Below are 19,921 nucleotides of genomic sequence, written 5' to 3' on the forward strand. Positions count from 1 at the left end.
GGAGGACGCCGCCGCGGCAGTGCCCGCCTCGCGCGCCCGCTGCCCCTCCCTCGCCGCGCCCTCCCCACCAGCGTCGTCCGCGAGCGCGGGCGCCGCTCGCCATTGGTCGGCACGCCCCGCCTCGCCCCGCCCACCGACCTCTCACCCCCCTGGCCCCGCCCAGACGGCCCGTTAGTAGAGAGACGCTGCAAACGGCGGAATCGATGCTGGAAGGCAAGGACAAAAACCTGCCTCCGACCCCCCTGCGGGGCCCTTATCAAGCTTTTCAATGGGAGATTGCACGGCGAAGAGGCAAGGGGTTGAATATATATGAGTGCTCGCAGCCACCACCTCCGCGCCTCTCCCCTCTGTACTGGCCGCTCTCTACGTTTATGTGTGTGTGCGCCGAGAGAGACCCCTGAGAGGCATCGAACGTTTCTTTCCTTTTATCCCCCTCTCCCTCCCCTTCCCCCTCCCCATTCTCTTTCTCTTCCGTATCGTTTCACCCCTTCCTCATCCTGCCGCAACGCTCGGAAAAGTTTTACGCGAAAATGATCCTTATTCGCGGACACGATCCCCCATAATCTTTATGCGGTTAACTCGAATGTGCGTAAGTCATTCCCCAATATGGCGTTATGAAGTACTCGTCGCGCTGTCTCGCTCGTTCCTCGCTCCCTCTATCCTATCTTCCACCGTCCGCCCGCCGCGCTGCACCCCGTTTTTCTTTTCGCACGTGCACTTCCTTTCTTCTTTTTTTCCGCGTGCTAGCTTACTCTCTCCGCGCTAGTCATAGCGACTGCGTTGTGGCGCGACGGTGAGGGGCGGGGAGAAGGGAGGGAAGTGGGACCGGTTGCCGCTGGCGGGCGGTAGAAACTGGGCAAGAAGAGGGCATTAAGAGTCTGCCAAGTCGGTATTGGCTTGTTATTATCTGAAAAGCCGAGCTGCGCCTGGCGGGGGTTACGGGCGTCGGAGGAGGGAAGAAGCGGCGGTGTAGCGGTGGCCGGTCGCTGTAGCCTGCCGGGTGGGAGGCCGCCCCCAGTTGTTCTCGTCGCGCAGGGAGGAGCGATTTTTATTGTTATTATTATGATTATTAGCGGCGGCGCGAGCCAGGGGTGGGGGGCAGGTTGGCGGTCCTGAGCGCCCGCCGAGTCTCCGCTCTCGCAGTGGCGCATTCGACCACGTGGCCTGCGGACCTGCGCTGGCAGTGCTGTGTGGGCAGGCGGCAGCGCGCACGTGTCGCTAGGACTTGGCGAGCGTTAACGGTAGTTCCGCTCTGCTAATCTTCTGCTAGGAAGTACTGACGCCGCACCAGGGCTACCAACAGTGTTACCCTGTACTAGTGATTGTTAGTGTCGTGTCAGTCACCAGAAAATATCTGCGTCTCGCGGAGATGCTTAAACTGTTTTTGAACTTGACCTGTGTCATAAATCAGCGGTACTTCACTAGTGAAAAATTTCGGCCGAGAGACTGGGAATTTGTCGACTTGGCTCGTAATGTAGTGCTAGTCTGCCGGTAAGGCGTCGGAGCGAGAAGGGAGACATGTACCCGAACTTGCTAGGGTCGCCGTTTTACCACCACCATCACCACCACCACCACCATCACCACCACCACCAGAGCATGTTGAAGAGCTCGCCGTTCCTGATGGACAACCTGCTGTCGAGCAAGGGTGACGGCAAGTGCGCCGCCTACGGCCAGCTGCAGCCGCCCCCGCACGCGCCGCCGCCGCCAGGGGCGAGCACCGCCCCCGCTGAAGGCACGCTCACCGTGGGCATCACGGCGTCCTACTCGATTGTGGCGGAGGCGCGCCGCGGCGCCGCGCCCGCGGCCCCGGGTTCGTGCCCCGGCGGTGACCCCCACCAGCCGCACGGCCGCTACCCGTCGGTCGCCCGGGACGCCGCCTGCTGCCCTCCGGAGCTGGACGACGCGCGCCTTGAGACGCCGCCCCCGCCACCCCCGACGTCCGTGTCCGCCCCCAGCCTCATCTCAACCTCCGACACCACGCCGTCGCCCAAGCCGATCCTCAAGTTCAGCGTCAGCGCCATACTGGGAGACGCCAAACCGCCGCCGTGCACAGGTAACAGCATCACCTCTGCCACAATTACATCACTGCTTGGCATTGCCAGAAGTATTAAGTCCGTTTACTTAACCCTTTCGGGGTTACAATTCAATTTACTGACATTTGAAAACTAGTAGCTCAAAAATGGTCTTCATTCATGGCCAATACTGCACTTTCACTGCCAAAAAAATTGGGTTGACCGAACTGAAAGTCAGGGAGATAGGACACATGGGACCCACAAGTCTAACTAGACGCAAGTTTTCGTTGAAGCTAGGATTTTCAAAGCTCAGTCTCTATTTTTTGTACAGGAACTTTATACCGATTACGAGAAAAGTCCGTGTCAAAACACATTTACACTGATCTCACTGAAAAAACTGACAGAGTGTGAATCAGAAATTTTCAAACCGAAGTTTCATGGGTGATTCGACGTACCATGTACACTGCACTATCTACATTGACAAACTAATAGAATTACTGACAAATGCAGTAATGTTTCGAAGGGATGCCTATAATGTATAACGGAAAACATTAAATGACTTCAGACTACCTTGAAACAGGGGAAGATAGTGAAGTGATTTGATATTTATAAAACAAATGCGCTGTTTCACCTATAAACACATCCCATGTCACTTTATAACTCTCAGTCTTCAACGAATCTATCGCATTTTTCTCTAGATTCTGAAAGCTTCTCGCTAATAGTAGCAGCAGACGTATCTGGGACACAAACGTGTCAACGCTCAGATCTGCGCATTTCCTTGGTGGTACAATATGTCCCATAAACCATCAAAGGGTTAGTAGAGAAATAAATATAAATAATACAGTTTCCTGTATCAGTATCTCCTTCATTGTACCACATCCCATTTGCATGGTTCACAGTATCATATTCAGATGGAAAAATACGATCGCGGATTCAGGCACTATCGCCCTTATCGACAAGGGATCTCAAGTTATTCCACAGTTATAGATTTCCAGAAGCCTCTTGACACCATTCCTGACAAGTGGCTTCTAACCAAACTGCTTGTGGAGTATCGTATCAGTTGTGTGAGTGGACTCGTGATTTCATGTCAGAAAGGTCAAAGCTCGTAGTAACTGAAACAAGTGATATAGTGAAATCGAAGTGCTCACCAAGGATTCATTACAGGCCTCCTGCTCTTTTAAATGTATATAAATGATTTAGCAGACAATCTTAGCAGCCTTCTTAGATTGCCTGCAGATGATTCTGTCGCTTACAAAATGATTTACGCAAAATATCTGCGTGCTGTGATTAAAGACAATTTACCCTGAACAATATAATGTTGAAGTTCAGAGGAGCGGAGTTCGCTCTGTATTATTACGAAATAGGGTCAAGAGTATAGCGGATATGGTATTAGAATGTCAGTCATTAAAACGAAGGATATTTTCATTGTGGCGAGGTTATTTCAAGAATTTTCAATCAAAATTTCTCCTCCGAATGCCAAAATATTTTTTTTTTACTCCGAACTATGTGGAGAGCTACGGGCATAGTCATAAAACAAATCATAGCTCGCACGGACAGGTGTTCATTTTTCTCACGCGGTATTCAGTGGTGGAACATTAGAGAAATAGTCTGATTGTCGTTTTGCGCACTCTATACGAAGTACTTTAGCGTGAACTGCAGAGTAATCGTGCAGATGTAGAAGTCGATGTAGGTACATTCTAGGCGTTACTGCAGAGTGCAGACGGCTTTTCACAGCTGGAGAGCATCTGAGGGAAAGATTACGTTTAGTCTTTTGAGGTAAAGTAGAAGCAAATAGTTGTTGCACACAAAGAATACCTTATGCACAGAGAAGAATACACACAACAAATAGTACTGGGCAGAATCTGTTTGGTTCTACTTGATCTCAATAAGACGAAACATAACCTGTTTCTCACTTGCTCTGCTCTGCGAAAATGCTCTGTGTAAAGGTCAAGAATGTAACTTAGTAATTCCTCTTCTGAAGATGGTGTGAACAAAGAAACGCGTGTTGGTACAATAAACAAGGGACTGTGTAAGAACATTATTTCCATTTATATTTAATTATCAGTGGCAGTGCTCACTATACAGTCCTTTGTGGACGAAATAAAGAAAGAAAACTGGGAACACAGAATTGCGCCGTGTACTTCCAAATAAGAGTGATAATGTTGAATCTTGTAGCAGAAACTTCTTTAGACACATATTGAATCATGTAATGTGAATGTGACGTCTCATATATTGTCATATGCCACTTGGTACACTATGGAGATGTCCCGATGCATTCATTTACACGCAGCGCAGCATACATAATCGCAGCGTAAGATGCTGTGCTCATTTCCAGTTCACGTTATTTGAGTCATCTTAGCCAAGAAGCTCACTTAGGCAGGTCTTTTCTTTGGTGAATGACCAGTTTTGTTTTCTTGGAAAGGAAGTGGCAAATGGAGTGCCCCCATTAGGTAGTATGCCTGTCAGTTGGTAAAGCCATTGCGACTTGATGGAGCTGCCAGGATGCTGGAAAGCCTTTAAATGTACCACTACGAGAGATAAGATAGAGCAGGTAAAGCGTAGATAGTAATTATACAGTAATAACAATGATTAATGCCGTGTTTTCAATGCGCAAGCTACAAATATATATTTAGACTGAGCCGGTTTTCGGAAAATATTAATCGTTTTTGATCAAACGCCTGCAAGTTTAAATCTCGCAGTTTTTCTGTGCCTGTATCTCGCGTGTCGATTAACCATATACCCGTTCACATTTCTCTTATTTGTAAACACCAGCAGTACCCTTTTATCCAAACCCTATGTGGATCGTACATATAAAGCAGGTACAAGCGTAAATTAGTTTTATAAGCAGTCTGTCGCATAGGCGGACTGCAGTTTCTTAAAATCCTACCGTTTAATTAGAATATTTCCCTTTTCGCGTAAAACTTATCGTTCCACTTCTCAAGTTCCCGTATCTTATTGCTCCCATATATTTGTACCACAGCTGATAAATTAAATGTGCAATCAAAGGTTGTCATGCTTTTTACGTTTCCCGAACACCGCCTTAGATTGATATATGCACTTGACTGATATTTTGTTAAGAACCTACAATAAAAAAAAATGGTTCTGAGCGCTGTGGGACTTAGCTTCCGAGGTCATCAGTACCATAGAACTTAGAACTACTTAAATCTAACTAACCTAAGGACATCACACGCATCCATGCCCGAGGCAGGATTCGAACCTGCGACCGTAGTGGTCGCGCGGTTGTAGACTGTAGCGCCTAGAACCGCTCGGCCAACCCGGCCGGCACCTATAATATATTTCTACATTTTTATCGGATAATATCTCCTAAGGATTAGAAGGTTCTACTAACGTTTTCCGCTAAATCAGTGGCACAAAACGTTAACAGTACTAACCCTTGTCACACATTGCAAATTGCCTCTATCCCTACTGATCATCTCTTGTCCACGACAATGTGATGCGTCCTGTCTCAGAGTGGACCTAAACCTTTCTAGATATAGCATTTAAACTTGTAATCCTTTGCATGCTCCCTTGCAAAACTGCACAGAAACTGTTCTGAAAACATGGAGACACCGAATCCAGCTGCTTACCTCTATGCGTGACGTTTAGAATAAAGGGCATAAAGAGCGCATTTTTTGGTACCAGGTTGGTTGCTGTGGAAAAGATCGTTCTGTTCCAGCTAATGGCAATTCCAGTTCATTCCATAGCCCGCAATTACCATATGATACTCTTTTCTTACTGTTACTGGATCCCAGAGTCAACCGATGCTGTGAAACTAGTATAATTACACGTGCAAAGGCTTCTATTTGTAAAAAATTATTCTTACTGGGAATTGCTGTGGAAGTATTCTCAGTCAGAGGCTAGCGTATATTTTGTGTAGACGACACAACTAGCGGATTCGTGTACGCATAGTTGACGTTGGAGCACACATCCTAACTATTCGCACTTCATTTCTCATATTTTGTAGCCACGTCTTTATCAGAAACCGTAGCCAGCATTCAGTTTCTGTTACATGATCGATATATACAGACTTTTATTAGATAGAACGCCCAGTAGAAAAGGAGCCTTATCAGCGCATGTGATGACTATTACGACTGTATCATTAATTTTGGATTCTATTACAGTTTAATCTTCGAACGTTATTTAGCCATTTTATATGAATTGTTTGGATTTCTTCCAATATATTCATTACGTCTCATATGAGTTTTCCACCTTAATTAAGAACGTGATCTATTCCTGTGTGTCCTAAAATAACTGTGTGGATTCTTCTTTTTTGTTTTTCTGTCAGGTTTCAACACTGCTCCGTAGAGGACCGCTGATCTCAAATCCCATGAACTACTGAATTTTATTACCTTTTCTCTCGAAGTATTGGATGACACATCTTAATCGAAGCGTATTTCGGTCACTGTTCGTCTTACACACTAGAGACCTATCAGATATTGTTTCGTAAAGTTATCTGATTGTCTGTTCTTGGTGAGTGACTGGAGTAGAATTTCGGCATTTAGTGACGGCAGATTCGTTGTCTTCGTAAGTACTACGGGATCCATGGTGGCATAAAATGTTGGCGAGTCTGACAGTGCTGGATTCCACGAAGTCTCTTCTACTTATAACACCAACATCTTAACCAAATGATCTTAATTGTCTCGACACAGCCATTGCCAGAACTCTACATTTTCTACTCTGCTTACCTACCAAGCCAAAAGGTAATAAAAGTGTTTTTTTTCTTTTTTCTTTTAAATTGATTAGGAAGTCTTAAGCACGGTGCATACTACCTTTAAAAGCAAATGCAGAATCTTTATATGGAAATTATGTCAGAAACCTTAAAAAACTGGGGCAAGTTGATGTTTTCCTTTTCTCCTCATCGTATAATGGAATGTCACAAGTAACTTCACCACTGTAAACTGATTCTTCTGCTCAGCTTCTCGTTACGTAAGTGAATCAAAACTAAATTCCCAGAATATTTCAGTAGCCAGATTTACTCTGTCTAAGGAGACGAAAATTTCGTTTGAATGAAATTAGTGAGAACAAGGGTTTTTAACAACATAACGCGAAGTGGAAAGTTTCTGAAGAAATATCTTAAAACTGGACATATTCCCTGTTTCCCAATAAAAACGTCGTAAATGGTATCCCAGCTATTGATGAATATTACCCGAATGCTTTGCGTAAGTACCCATTCATTGCTTCTCACGATACCTCAAAAGCAATGTTGAATTTAATTGGTATCTGATGTAGGAAGAGGTGTGCAACGAAACTGTTAATGTTGGAAAACAATCTGTGAGAACAAATAGATCAGGTGAAAATTTTTTATTCAGAAGATGAAACCACTCTACCAGCGATCGCAGTCGACTGTGTTGTATCTTAGATTGTTCTTTGCGATCGATAAGAAGGTGTGAACGTCGGTTCACATTGAGCGACATTTCATACGAACGTAATGACAACGTCAAAGGTCCTCCTCTGCAGTTTGAGTTGTGACGCCGTCAACGGAACGAAACGTCAAACTCAAGCACTTTCAGATGGTCAGATGGCTCTGAGCACTATGGGACATAACGTCTGAGGTTATCAGTCCCCTAGAACTTAGAACTACTTAACCTAACTAACCTAAGCACATCACACACGTCCATGCCCGAGGCAGGATTCGAACCTGCGACCGTAGCAGTCGCGTGGTTCCGGACTGAAGCGCCTAGAACCGCTCGGCCACCGCGGCCGGCCTCAAACACGTCAAATGATACGGAGACATATCGTTTAGCCTTACTAAATTAATTGCTTATTTCTTAACACAAACAAATATGTGCATGCTGCCCCGTATGTATCATGCAAATGTTACATTTAATTTCCAGTGTGAACACATCATCATAGAACGACTCAATACGACAAAAATTAAGAACAAGATAGAGAATATAAACCAACATAAAATACATAAAAACTGAAAGTCGGAAAAAATAACGTCGAAATCGGCAAAAAATAACATCGATTTTTTTCCCGCCTCTAACTACATATGAGTGTCAGTACGTATCTTAATTATTTTTGAAAAATAGAATTACTCGTGAGATATATAAATTAAAAAAACTGGAAGAAGAAAGTACGCGTCACTGGCAACAGGGAACGTTACGAATATGTAAGATAAAGGAGAGTACCATAAAGCATGGAAAAGAAGTAGTCAGTGGCATCAGCCTTATTATCTCTCGGTGTACCCATCCGAAATGATGTAAAACGTCGCTAATCTTGAAACAGGAAAACCAAACTCCAGACGACCGTTAATGGGTAGGTTTTTGAACAACATAAATTACTTACGGAATAAATACAGTGCAACGCTTTGTTGCAACTCACTGTCAGTGTAGTTGTTTTTGAGACTGCTGCTGCTAACTGGTAGTGGTTGTAGAGATTGAAAAATTCAGTAATATCTGCACGATTCATGAATGTCTCGTCTAGTAGGCCGAACGAATGATAAATCACTTTTCAGAGAGAACTTCTGAAAAAGAAGGCATCAGAAAAACATCTATGCGTTTAAAATTATATTGCTAACCTGATAGCGCGCATGAAATATGCTGATAAAATCTGAAAGATTGTGTTCTCGATTGCTTTTATGGTACTTTCTGATAATTCTTTTGAATACCGCCGTGTTTCTCGAATGATTTCACAACGATGAAAATGCGGTAACAAAGGGCGAATATTGAATCTGGGCGGGATTTCCTTTCATTTCTGTGCTACAAATGCACCACTTACACGGACTATAATATAATTGCAGTATGTTTTGGAGAGCATTCTATGACCAGTTGAAAGTAAGTCCTGCTAGTATGTAAAATAAAGAAGAAAATGGCGGCGTCTGAGGATGTTGTCGAAACGCATCATAAATGAGGAATATTATAAAATATTATTCGCCAGCATCGCTATCATTAGAAGCAGGGTTCAGCTCACGAGACAAGATTATAGGAAATTGGCTGCGGCTTTGCTGAACATACCGTCTCGTAATTCCCCGTGACAGATCTGAGATATCAAGACGGCTGATAGGAATTTCTCTGGCTTCTTTATTATCGCTTACTTATCACCGCCGACATTAAGCTGTATCAAACAGTGATTGGCAACATAAATGCGAACGAGAATTATGTGTAATGGACGCACCTTCACAAGAAATAATGAGGTGTTAAATTAATTAGAGTTAAGAGCGAATATTTGTCTCCTTGGAACAGGGTTTTAGCTTGCTATTGAGACTTCCTAGGAAGAAACCGTAACTGGTTTCTTATCCTGTCGGTGAGCCGTTTGTCTCAGAACGTTGAGAAAATTTCTGTGTGATAATGATATCAGTAGTCAGATAAGTTTTGTTACAGGAATTGAAGAAGCTCCCTGTAATAGTACACAATATTCTTACAGATGACTGTTTCAAATATTTAGATCCCATTCAGTGTAAACGTTCGAGTTAAAACAGTCATAATATGTCCAAACAAGTCGTGATCACCGCCCAAAATTTGTGAGGAATCCTTACACGACATGACTTTGTGTGTTCGTGTCCTTCTGGCGTTATATACATGTCTACAGTTGTATAGGCTATATCAGTCAATCTTGTGGTGACAAACACAAATTTCAGCCTTGGAAACATCTTAAAACTAGTTTAATGCCTTGTTAACATACGTCATGTCAATTTTAAAACGCCGTTACATACTCAGGTACTATTTGTCACATCAATTTCTCAAACACTGAACAACTTCTAAACATCATCAAAGGTCTTTTTTTTTTTAGTTTATTCGTGTAATTTTCTCCCTGTGAATAAATCCATAAGCAAATCATTTTTTTTCTAAAATGACCAAAATCGAATGGAATATAATAGTCAGACGTACAATTGTTAAAACTTCCTGGCACATTCCGCTGCAGAGTGAAAATCTCATTCTCGTACAATTGTTGTTTTTCATTATCATCCAGCACGAGTGTGAAAACTGTTTACTGCCGTGTCCATGAATGCGGTAGATTTCTCATACTGTACTATAAATAAAACTGATACTGCAGGTAACAGGCAAAATAAAAACAAACATATTTCTTGAAACAATGACCTGCCAAGCGTTATAAAAAGTGCGCAAATATGCAAGCTGCACCTGAAAAGGTCGGTGAATGGCCTCAGAAAATAAAGGAAACAAGCGTTACAAATAAAATGCCTTTAGTGGCCCTCATAGTAATCAACCTTGGTTCCAAAGCTCTTCTGACATTGGTTGTCAAGCTGTCAGGAAACGCTTCTTGTGGAATCGCACGAAGCGCCGTGGTCGCGCTTTGTCGGATATCCGCAACGTCTGTGAATGATTGTGAATGAGAATGCTTACACTGTCTTTGCTTATCTTCAGCTCTTCTGCTCTCATTTTCAAAGAAAGCTGCCGATGATCCTTACGCAGCTGTCGCACTCGTTCAGTGCTGTCTAACATTGTGCGAGTTGACCCGAACGCGGTTCACTCTTGACGCAGGTGTTTCCGTCTGTGAATCGTTTGCCCCACTCAGACACACCCTTGTTACTCACTGCTTCAACACTGTACACTTGCAGTAATATTCCACGGGTCTTCGTTGCCATTTTCTCTAATTTGAAGCAACACTTCATATCAGAAGTGACACGAGTGCGACGGGTGCTGGCGGATGATCGGCGGTTGTCTACATCTACATCTACATCTACATGATTACTCTGCAATTCACATTTAAGTGCTTGGCAGAGGGTTCATCGAACCACAATCATACTATCTCTCTACCATTCCACTGCCGGCCGCGGTGGCCGTGCGGTTCTAGGCGCTCCAGTCCGGAGCCGCGCTGCTGCTACGGTCGCAGGTTCGAATCCTGCCTCGGGCATGGGTGTGTGTGATGTCCTTAGGTTAGTTAGGTTTAAGTAGTTCTAAGTTCTAGGGGACTGATGACCACAGCAGTTGAGTCCCATAGTGCTCAGAGCCATTTGAACCAACCATTCCACTCCCGAACAGCGCGCGGGAGAAACGAACACCTAAACCTTTCTGTTCGACCTCTTATTTTATTTTGACGATCATTCCTACCTATGTAGGTTGGGCTCAACAAAATATTTTCGCATTCGGAAGAGAAAGTTGGTGACTGACATTTCGTAAATAGATCTCGCCGCGACGAAAAACGTCTTTGCTTTAATGACTTCCATCCCAACTCGCGTATCATATCTGCCACACTCTCTCCCCTATTACGTGATAATACAAAACGAGCTGCCCTTTTTTGCACCCTTTCGGTGTCCTCCGTCAATCCCACCTGGTATGGATCCCACGCCGCGTAGCAATGTTCTAACAGAGGACGAACGAGTGTAGTGTAAGCTGTCTCTTTAGTGGACTTGTTGCATCTTCTAAGTGTAATGCCAATGAAACGCAACCTTTGGCTCGCCTTCCCCACAATATTATCTATGTGGTCTTTCCAACTGAAGTTGTTCGTAATTTTTACACCCAGGTACTTAGTTGAATTGACAGACTTCAGAATTGTACTATTTATCGTGTAATCTAATTCCAACGGATTTCTCTTGGAACTCATGTAAATCACCTCACACTTTTCGTCATTTAGCGTTAACTGCCACCTGCCACACCATACAGCAATCTTTTCTAAATCGCTTTGCAACTGATACAGGTCTTCGGATGACCTTACTAGACGGTAAATTACAGCATCATTTGAGAACAACCTAAGAGAACTGCTCAGATTGTCACCCACGTCATTTATATAGATCAGGAACAGCAGAGGTCCCAGGACGCTTCCCTGGGGAACATCTGATATCTCTTCAATTTTACTCGATGATTTGCCGTCTGTTACTACGAACGGCGATCTTCCTGACAGGAAATCACGAATCCAGTGGCACAACTGAGGCGATACCCCATAGGCTCGCAGCTTGATTAGAAGTCGCTTGTGAGGAAATGATAGCAAGAAGGGTTGAACGTAGGCAAAGGCAGAGTAAGCACTATTGTTCACGAACATCCGCTGACGTTGCGGAAATCCAACAACGCGTAACCACGGTATTTCTACAAGAAGCGTTTGCTAACAGCTTTCAACTGCTCTACAACCGATGTCAGAAGTGTTCTGTAGTTAATGGTGACCACTGAGAATGTAGTATGTTGTTCTCTACAGCGTGCGTTCATCAAAGGTTAGGGTATTGTCAGGAGTGCCCCAAGGAAGTGTGACAGAACAGCTATTATTTATACATATGCAAATGAGCAGGCGGTCAAGGTGGGCAGCAATGTGCAGTTGATTGCTGATGATGCTGTGGTATACGTGAATACGAGGTGCGACAATAAAGTAATGAGACTGATGTGAAAAAAAATGTTGGTTACCGTTTTAGTCAAGTTTAGTGTTGTCTCCTTCAAAGTAATTCCCTTCTGATTGCACACACTTTTTTCAGCGCTTCTGCCATTGATGGTAACATTTCTGGAACTCATCTTCTGTAATATCCTCCAAGACACTCGTCACAGCTTTTTGGACATTTTGTGTTGTTTGAAAATGGTGTCCCTTGACCGCCGTTTTGACTCATGGAAATTGAAAAAAGTCGCACGGAGCGATATCTGGTGAATAAAGTGGCTGTGGTAGTACTGAAATTTGTTCTGAGGCTAAAAATTGCTGTACTGACAGAGCAGTATGAGATGGCGCATTATCGTGATGTAAAATCCAATTATCAGCAATGTTGGCACGGACACGAAGAACTCTTTTACGAAGTCTTTCTAAAATTTCTTTGTAGTAATATTGGTTACCTGTTTGTCCAGGAGGCACCCACTCTATATGAAGAACTCCCTTGGAATCAAAGAAGCACACAAGCATGCATTTCACTTTTGACTTCGACATGCGAGGGTTTTTGGTCTGGGTGATCCCTTTGAGCACCATTGAGAACTTTGGCGTTTTGTCTCTGGATCGTACTGAAAAAACCAACTTTCATCACCAGTGATAACACGGCTCAACAATTCTGGATTGATTTCCGTTTGCTGTAACAGATCGGCTGCCACATTTTTCTATGTTTCTCGCTGGTCGTGGTGTGAGATTTTTGGGGAACAGTTTTGCACAAATCTTTCTCATACCAAGATCTTCAGTTATTATTAGACGAACCGTTTCTCGATTGATGTTCAGTTCTTCTGCAATCATTTTCACGGATAATCTTCGATCAGATCGTACGAGTTCACACACCCTGGCCAAGTTGACATCCGTCCGTGAGGTTGATGGCAGTCCACTGCGGTCTTCATCTTCAACATTCGTTCTGCCTTCACTAAACATTTTATGCCAACGAAAAACTTGGGCTCTTGGCATAACCTCCTCTCCAAAAGCCTTCTGAAACTTACCATAAGTTGTCGTCGCGTTTTCACCCAATTCAACACAAAAATAAATGGCATACCGTTGCGCAACGTTATGCGGTTCCATTTCCGTGACGAGAGACACAAACACGTGTTAACTTATTACAGCGCAACTCACGGCTGAGCAGTTGCATCGATGTGCCGATTGACTAGAAGCAGCTTATAGACAAAGATCAAAGATATTGTGCCTACGTAAGCTTGCAGGGTTGCCACATCTTGCAAAGAAAATCAGCCTCATTCCTTTATTGTCGCATCTCGTATATTGAAGATAAGTGACTGTAGGATGATACAAGATGACTTAGGCAAAATTCCTAGTCGGTGTGATGAATGGCAGCTTGCTCTAAATTCAGAAAAATGTAAGTTAACGCGGATGAGAAGGAAAAACAAACCTGTAATGTTCGGATACAGCATTAGTAAAGCCCTACCTGACGGAGTCACGTCGTTTAAATATTTGAGCGTAACGTTGCCAAGAAATAAGAACTGGAACGAGCATATCAGGATTGTGGTCGGGAAGACGAATGGTCGACTTCGAATTACTCAGAGAAGTTGAGGAAAGTGTTACTCACCTGTAAAGGGGACCGCATAGAAGACGCTAGTGCTGGTCCACTGTTTGGGATCCGCGCCATTTCGGATTAAAGGAATACATCGAAGCAATTCAGAGGCAGGCTGCTAGATTTGTTATCAGTGGGTATGAACAACGCGCAGGAGTTACGGAAATGTATCGGGAACTCAAATGGGAATCCCTGGAAGGAATGGTACGTTCTTTTCGGGGGCCACTACTAGAAACTTTACAAAACCGGCATTTGAACCTGACTGCAGAACGATTTTAGTGCCGCCAACATACGTTTCACATAGGGGCCACGAAGATAAAGTACAAGAAATTAGGGCTCATATGGAGGCATATACACAGTCGTTTTTTTCCCTCGCTCTAATCTGCGCATGGAACAAGAAAGGAATCGTCTAGTAGTGCTGCAGGTTATCCTCCGCCAAGCACCGTACGGTGACTTGCATACTATATAGATAGATGTAGATGTAGAGGGCGAGTAAAGCTATTTTGTTCGTAACTCTTGTTTCCTTTAGTTATCCAGACCATTTACCTCTCTAAACTTAAATCGACGGTGTAAAAGTTTGGACATTAAAAATCTCCAGTTTTTGTTGTAAACATACCAGAGGTTTCGATGCTTCGGCGTAAAAGACAGAAAAGCGTTTCCTCGCTCTGACAAATTATAAAATGGAAGAAACAGAAATTGTCTGCTATAAAAGGTAGTGACAAAATGCATTGGGTTAACAGTCAGATTGTTCCTCTTCCCTACAGCTGACAGCGATGTACTGTTCTCTAAATGTAGTCATTTGATCGCGGCTCAAGCAACAATCTAAGGGCTTCCAGCCTACCACGCTTCTCATTTGAATTTACAAACTCTCAAACCTGAAACTGGAATCGATCTCTGACAGTTGCGAATGGGACTGGATCTGAAAAATGGCTTCCTGGTCAGAATCCCATTTCGAAGCATTGTTTTAATATGCCACTAATACGTCTGTATGTGTACGATCTTCTATAAATCCATCAATTCGATGTAACAGTAACTAAATCATTGTTGAAAACTTCTCTTCTTTCACGTAAGCACAACAGAAAACAAAACTTTATCTCAAGTAACGTGTATTCTTTCGCGTTTTGTAATATCATTAAGTCTGCGATTGATGGGACACTTATCGTCGCTGAAGAAACGATACCGCATAAGTGACTCTTACGATTTTAGGAATGTCGGGAAGATAGCATACTTATACCAACGCACACGCTGTTACAACAAGAATGACATTTTTTCGATTTTTTACAATGAAAATGAAGCTAAAAGAATACCGCGTAAATCAAGGAATGCAAAAGAAAAGTGTAAAAACCGCGTAACTGGAGCGTCGGAAGCTGTCTGACGCTTCACTTTCAAACTCTATTTTCAAGTGAACCACAATTTCTTTTCCAGTGAAACGATCGTCTTGTGAAACGCTGTTCTGTTCCATCAGCTGAAGTCTTGATTCAGAAACTACTATCGAACATGAGGAGATACGTAACAACAATTACGATGTGCTGTGACTGCTCGCGCTTTTGCATTTACATAGAAAATCGTCACAGATTCAGTTATGCGACAATGTTTGTTCAACGGCGCAGTTTGTGAACACGGTGCGTTTAGTGTGGACCGTGTTTCGCGGGTGGCATAGCACGAGGCTGTTGCGCGGGTTGCTTCAGAAAATTCTGCAGGCGACGACGCGGCCAAATTAAAGGTATGATACGCAACGCACCTTCAGTTTTATGGCTCTGTTGCACAACGAATAAAGCGACATTTTCTGCTTTTTCTTCGTAGTATATCCAGCTACCGTGAAATGCATCATACGACCTGGGTGACATTTTTTAACCCCGTTTCCGTTCTGCTGGTGAGTGTAAGGCCGTAGCAACACGTATAATCTTCATTAGTTATCTAAATCACACGGATTTATACGCTCTATAAATTGCTAAGTTAAATTCTCAGTTGAATTTAGAAAAAAACTAAGCAATTGCATATAAATAATGCACAGAGTTCTCCAAATGCTCACACAATACATTTCATACTCTCTTTTCTTGTAATAACAGGTGATTAATCGAATCACTGAAGGTTGCGAAAGGTACAGTTTATCTTCAAATTTGTCACAGGTTCCAGAAACAAGCGTTTATTTTTTTTATAAAAATGAAATATTTACAAATTTTCAGTTACTTAAATAGTAATTAAATTATTCATAATTGTAAAAAAAGACCTCATAAGATACTTTATGGATAAGATTTTGACCTCATAGAGTAAATTACGGATATTTTATATTATCAACCGGTAAACTAAATTAGTGTATCCAAAAACAACAATCATAAAAATGAATACGCAGCAGTAAATTACGCGAACATTTGTAAATGACTAGAAAGATTTCCATTAATTAACACTTAGCATGAATTGCAAGTCTGCATCACTAATTTACGTCATCTACTCCGAGAAAATGTTCTAAATGACACAGACTTGGCATTGGTTTGTCACTTTCGTCTCTGTTTGATTTACTTTCCTTTTATTTGTCTTCTCAGCTAAACAAAACTGTTAAACGATGATATTGTCATCGGGAATCGAACGTTTCCTTTGAGTGCGGAGATCTTACTAGGAAAAGCAAAAGAACGGAAAAAAGATTAACATTGGGAATTATCCAGGCTTCTGCACATATGAAACGATTTGTTATCCACTGAATTCACTTCGAACTTCGTCGTTAGTGAACATCGTTTAAGAAAGTCGACAACTGTTACTCGAAGCTGATCGCCAGAGAAGTCTTATTATATACGCTTTTCGATGTAAAGATATTAGTTTTTACAATTGGGAAAATGAATGAAGAATTTTTTTCCGGTATAAATACCACTGTTGTATTATCATATTCGCTGTCGTTGTCTGTTGTGAAATTCAGTAACATGAAACATAAATTGTTTGTGAAAAATTACCATTTTCTGCTTTTCGGTTACATTTCTCTTGTTTCCTTCTTGAACATAGAGAACAAATCTTGGATTTATTACTGTAACAGCACATAACTTTTCATATATTGTTTCATGATCTTATTATACCATGTCATTATGCTGTAATGCATATACACTAACATACTATAGCTATTATGCACTGCTTTTTAGAAAAGGAGAAGTTGGAATATCAAGGATTCCAGAAACGTCGAAATCAATGTTCCCGCGCCTTTGACTCTATTTACATCTACTCTTTTGTCTCATTGCTTGTTTTTTTTTTCTTTTTCATTTCAGTGTTAATTTGTATGATTTACCACAGATTTTAATTCCAGCTTTTGATCCTTCATGTGGAATGACAGTAGACATAGAAGGGAAGAAAGGACTTATAAACTGAAAACTTTTGTTCTGTGACTGGATTTTTAAGCTTTCTGATGAGCACTGATGAGTGACGTCTTCCTCTCCCCCCAAATTGATTTTCGGTGCTCTAGTTCAGTACCATATGGCTGCTGTGAAATATCGCCGATTTGAATGCGGTGTTAATAATCTGGTAAATTCGTGTACGTTTGTTTGTTATCTCCCCCTCGTGGAGCGCAGCGCAGCTTGTGTTTGGAATGTTAATGACGCAGAATCCGGTAATAGCCGCAGGCCCCGAAACGTGCGAGGCCTGACACTAGCAGAATGACTTCTCTTGTTGTCCTGTGCGGCTGACAGTGTGTGCTGATGTAAATATGAGGGATCTGGAGCGCACGGTCCATGGCCGCTTACACTCTGACGGGCTGACGGTGTGAACTGATATCTAAATTCGTACTCTCTAGGAGAAGCATGCACTAACACTATAGAGAAGTAACTATCTTAATCAAATAATAAAATACATAATTGTTAGCCTTTTGGTCTAAAAGCTAATAACTAACCTTAGTTTATCAGATCTGAGATGTTACACCCAATTAGCTTGCAACTGTGCGTGCCTAATTGACTATATAACAGCAAAAAGATTTTCAAATGAAATCTGTGCGTATAGTTACAGAATAAGCAAACAATACAAAAGTAACTCAATTCTACATCATCATAAAGTCGTCGTCATCATCAGCAGCAGCAATTTCACATTCACTGCTGGATAAACGCCTCCTTTAGATTTGCGATACCATCTTCAGTTACACGCGCCCACATTGCTGTTGTATATTTTCTGACGCCATCTACCTTACGGCTTCTATCTCTTGGAATCCAATAAATAGCGTCACTGATACGTCTACCATCCATTCTCCTGGCTTCACGATCCGTCCTTTTCCACTTAATTTTCATTACGATCATAATTACACTTAATTTTCATTACGTTCATAATTACGTCTTCCATCCCAGCCCCCTCCGTGATTCATTCATATGGTTCACGGCGATAAGAAAAACGCTTTTCAAACACACTTGAAGCGTAGTTTTGGAAACACTATTTCATTCAAAAAAGCAACGTAATATGTTGTTACACTTTTTATTTCTTTTCCTGTTCATCCATTCCCAATATTCAAAAGCTCTAGATACAAAACTCATCAATCGGTTCTATGACCTCGAAGTTAATGTGTACTATTTTATCTCCGGTGGCTTCATTCCACATTATTTCAGTCTTAGTATGGTTGATTTCCATGTCTAGTTTCAAGTTTACCCTGTTAAGTTCTTTACATGGCACTATAGGCAAACAATATTTTTACCAAAATGAAGAAGCTTTAGAAATGATCTGGTGACTCGTATCACTTCTCCGTTTTCCCAGTTCGGGACTTTGGAAACTTCCACCACAGCTGCTGACAATAGTTTTGGTCATATGGAATATTCTAGCCGACTCCTCTTTCAATTCGAGATTTCTCAATTTCCTGGTGAGACTTAATGGAAGATCTAGCATTGGCTATATATTCTTCCGTTTACTAACATGGTATGAATCAATACTTTGTTATGAAGGGCTTTTAGTATATATGTAGTTGAAAGTGAGTCGAGAACTTTCTCAGATTCGATGAGTTTTGGGTATGGGTCGTGATTGGGAGAAACCTGACTGCAGTTATTTGGGTGTACCTTTATTGTTTTATGTGAGAGTAGGTGTTACGTTATTTCTGTATCAGTTACGTTTTCATCACCATCTGTAAGCTGACGGCCACGGATGAACGTTATGGGTACTAGATATAGGCAGATGACATTTAGGTTTGATCATTGTACGTTTTACTCGACGTTGAGTTGTAACCATTGCGAAGGACTAACATGCTCTCAAATTCATTCGGATGATGGCTGCACCGTACGCAGCCGAAATATTAGTGGGAAGAGACTAATATTTTCTTTAAGAAACGTAATTCAAACAATTATTCAGTAGGCCGAGGAAAACTGAACACTTATGTTCTTATAAACGCGAAATCTTCACAGTTAGAATAAACATTTGGTTTTCGTTTATTACAGCTACTGGAAACTGCCGGCACAGACCAGGTGCAATAGTTGTAATGGAAATCTTTGCAAAGAAATTACTATAAAATGTTCACAAAGGTGTGCACGTGCATTGCCCTATTAATTGATGTTCGAAGATCAGACGGCCGTCAGTGTTTTTTACTGATTACCTCTGTTTTAACGTCATCTACGGGCACAATGAAATAATTTAATATGTAGAATAGATTTCAAGCACTTTCAACAGAGACCATTATAAATTATAAATTCAAATCAATATGTTGCTACATTTTTCTCTGTGGGTTACACATACACCACTAGCACACGGAAGCAAGACTTTTGCTAACCTACCTCGAATGAAATCCGGTGTTTTTGCACCCAGTGTGATCCTGTAGCCACCAGCGACTGACGCCAGTTAAAAGCAGGCGGGATTCATTTGTAAATTTAATTCTGTATATCAACAGTCAGACCTAAAAAAATTTTTTTCCTTATTCGATTACAGTGTGATAAACTATCCACTGGAAGTATCTTACTTCTAGAGACGCCGTTTCATTTTTTCTCACTGCCTATTACTTTTTCCAAGAGTAAGTTCTTTGAGTAGTTGTATATACCACTTCTCTCTTTATAATATTTTACCTTGCGTACAAAGAAATAAATCCCTTTTTCTGGTGCTTTTTGTGCAACTCTACTTAAAA

At 42.1% G+C, this 19,921-nt stretch overlaps 1 protein-coding gene across 1 annotated transcript in view; it reads left to right on the forward strand.

Annotated features, from left to right (window-relative positions):
* Positions 1–1,518: 1,518 nt before the first annotated feature.
* The window catches only part of LOC124545704 (homeobox protein DBX1-B-like), a 140,008-nt gene continuing 121,605 nt past the window's right edge, over positions 1,519–19,921 (forward strand). The window contains exon 1 of the mRNA XM_047124651.1: positions 1,519–2,053. Within this exon, the coding sequence (XP_046980607.1) occupies positions 1,519–2,053 (535 nt within the window). The remainder of the gene's footprint in view (positions 2,054–19,921) is intronic.

The sequence above is a fragment of the Schistocerca americana genome, chromosome 8 (assembly GCF_021461395.2).
Source record: "Schistocerca americana isolate TAMUIC-IGC-003095 chromosome 8, iqSchAmer2.1, whole genome shotgun sequence".
NCBI lineage: Eukaryota > Metazoa > Arthropoda > Insecta > Orthoptera > Acrididae > Schistocerca > Schistocerca americana.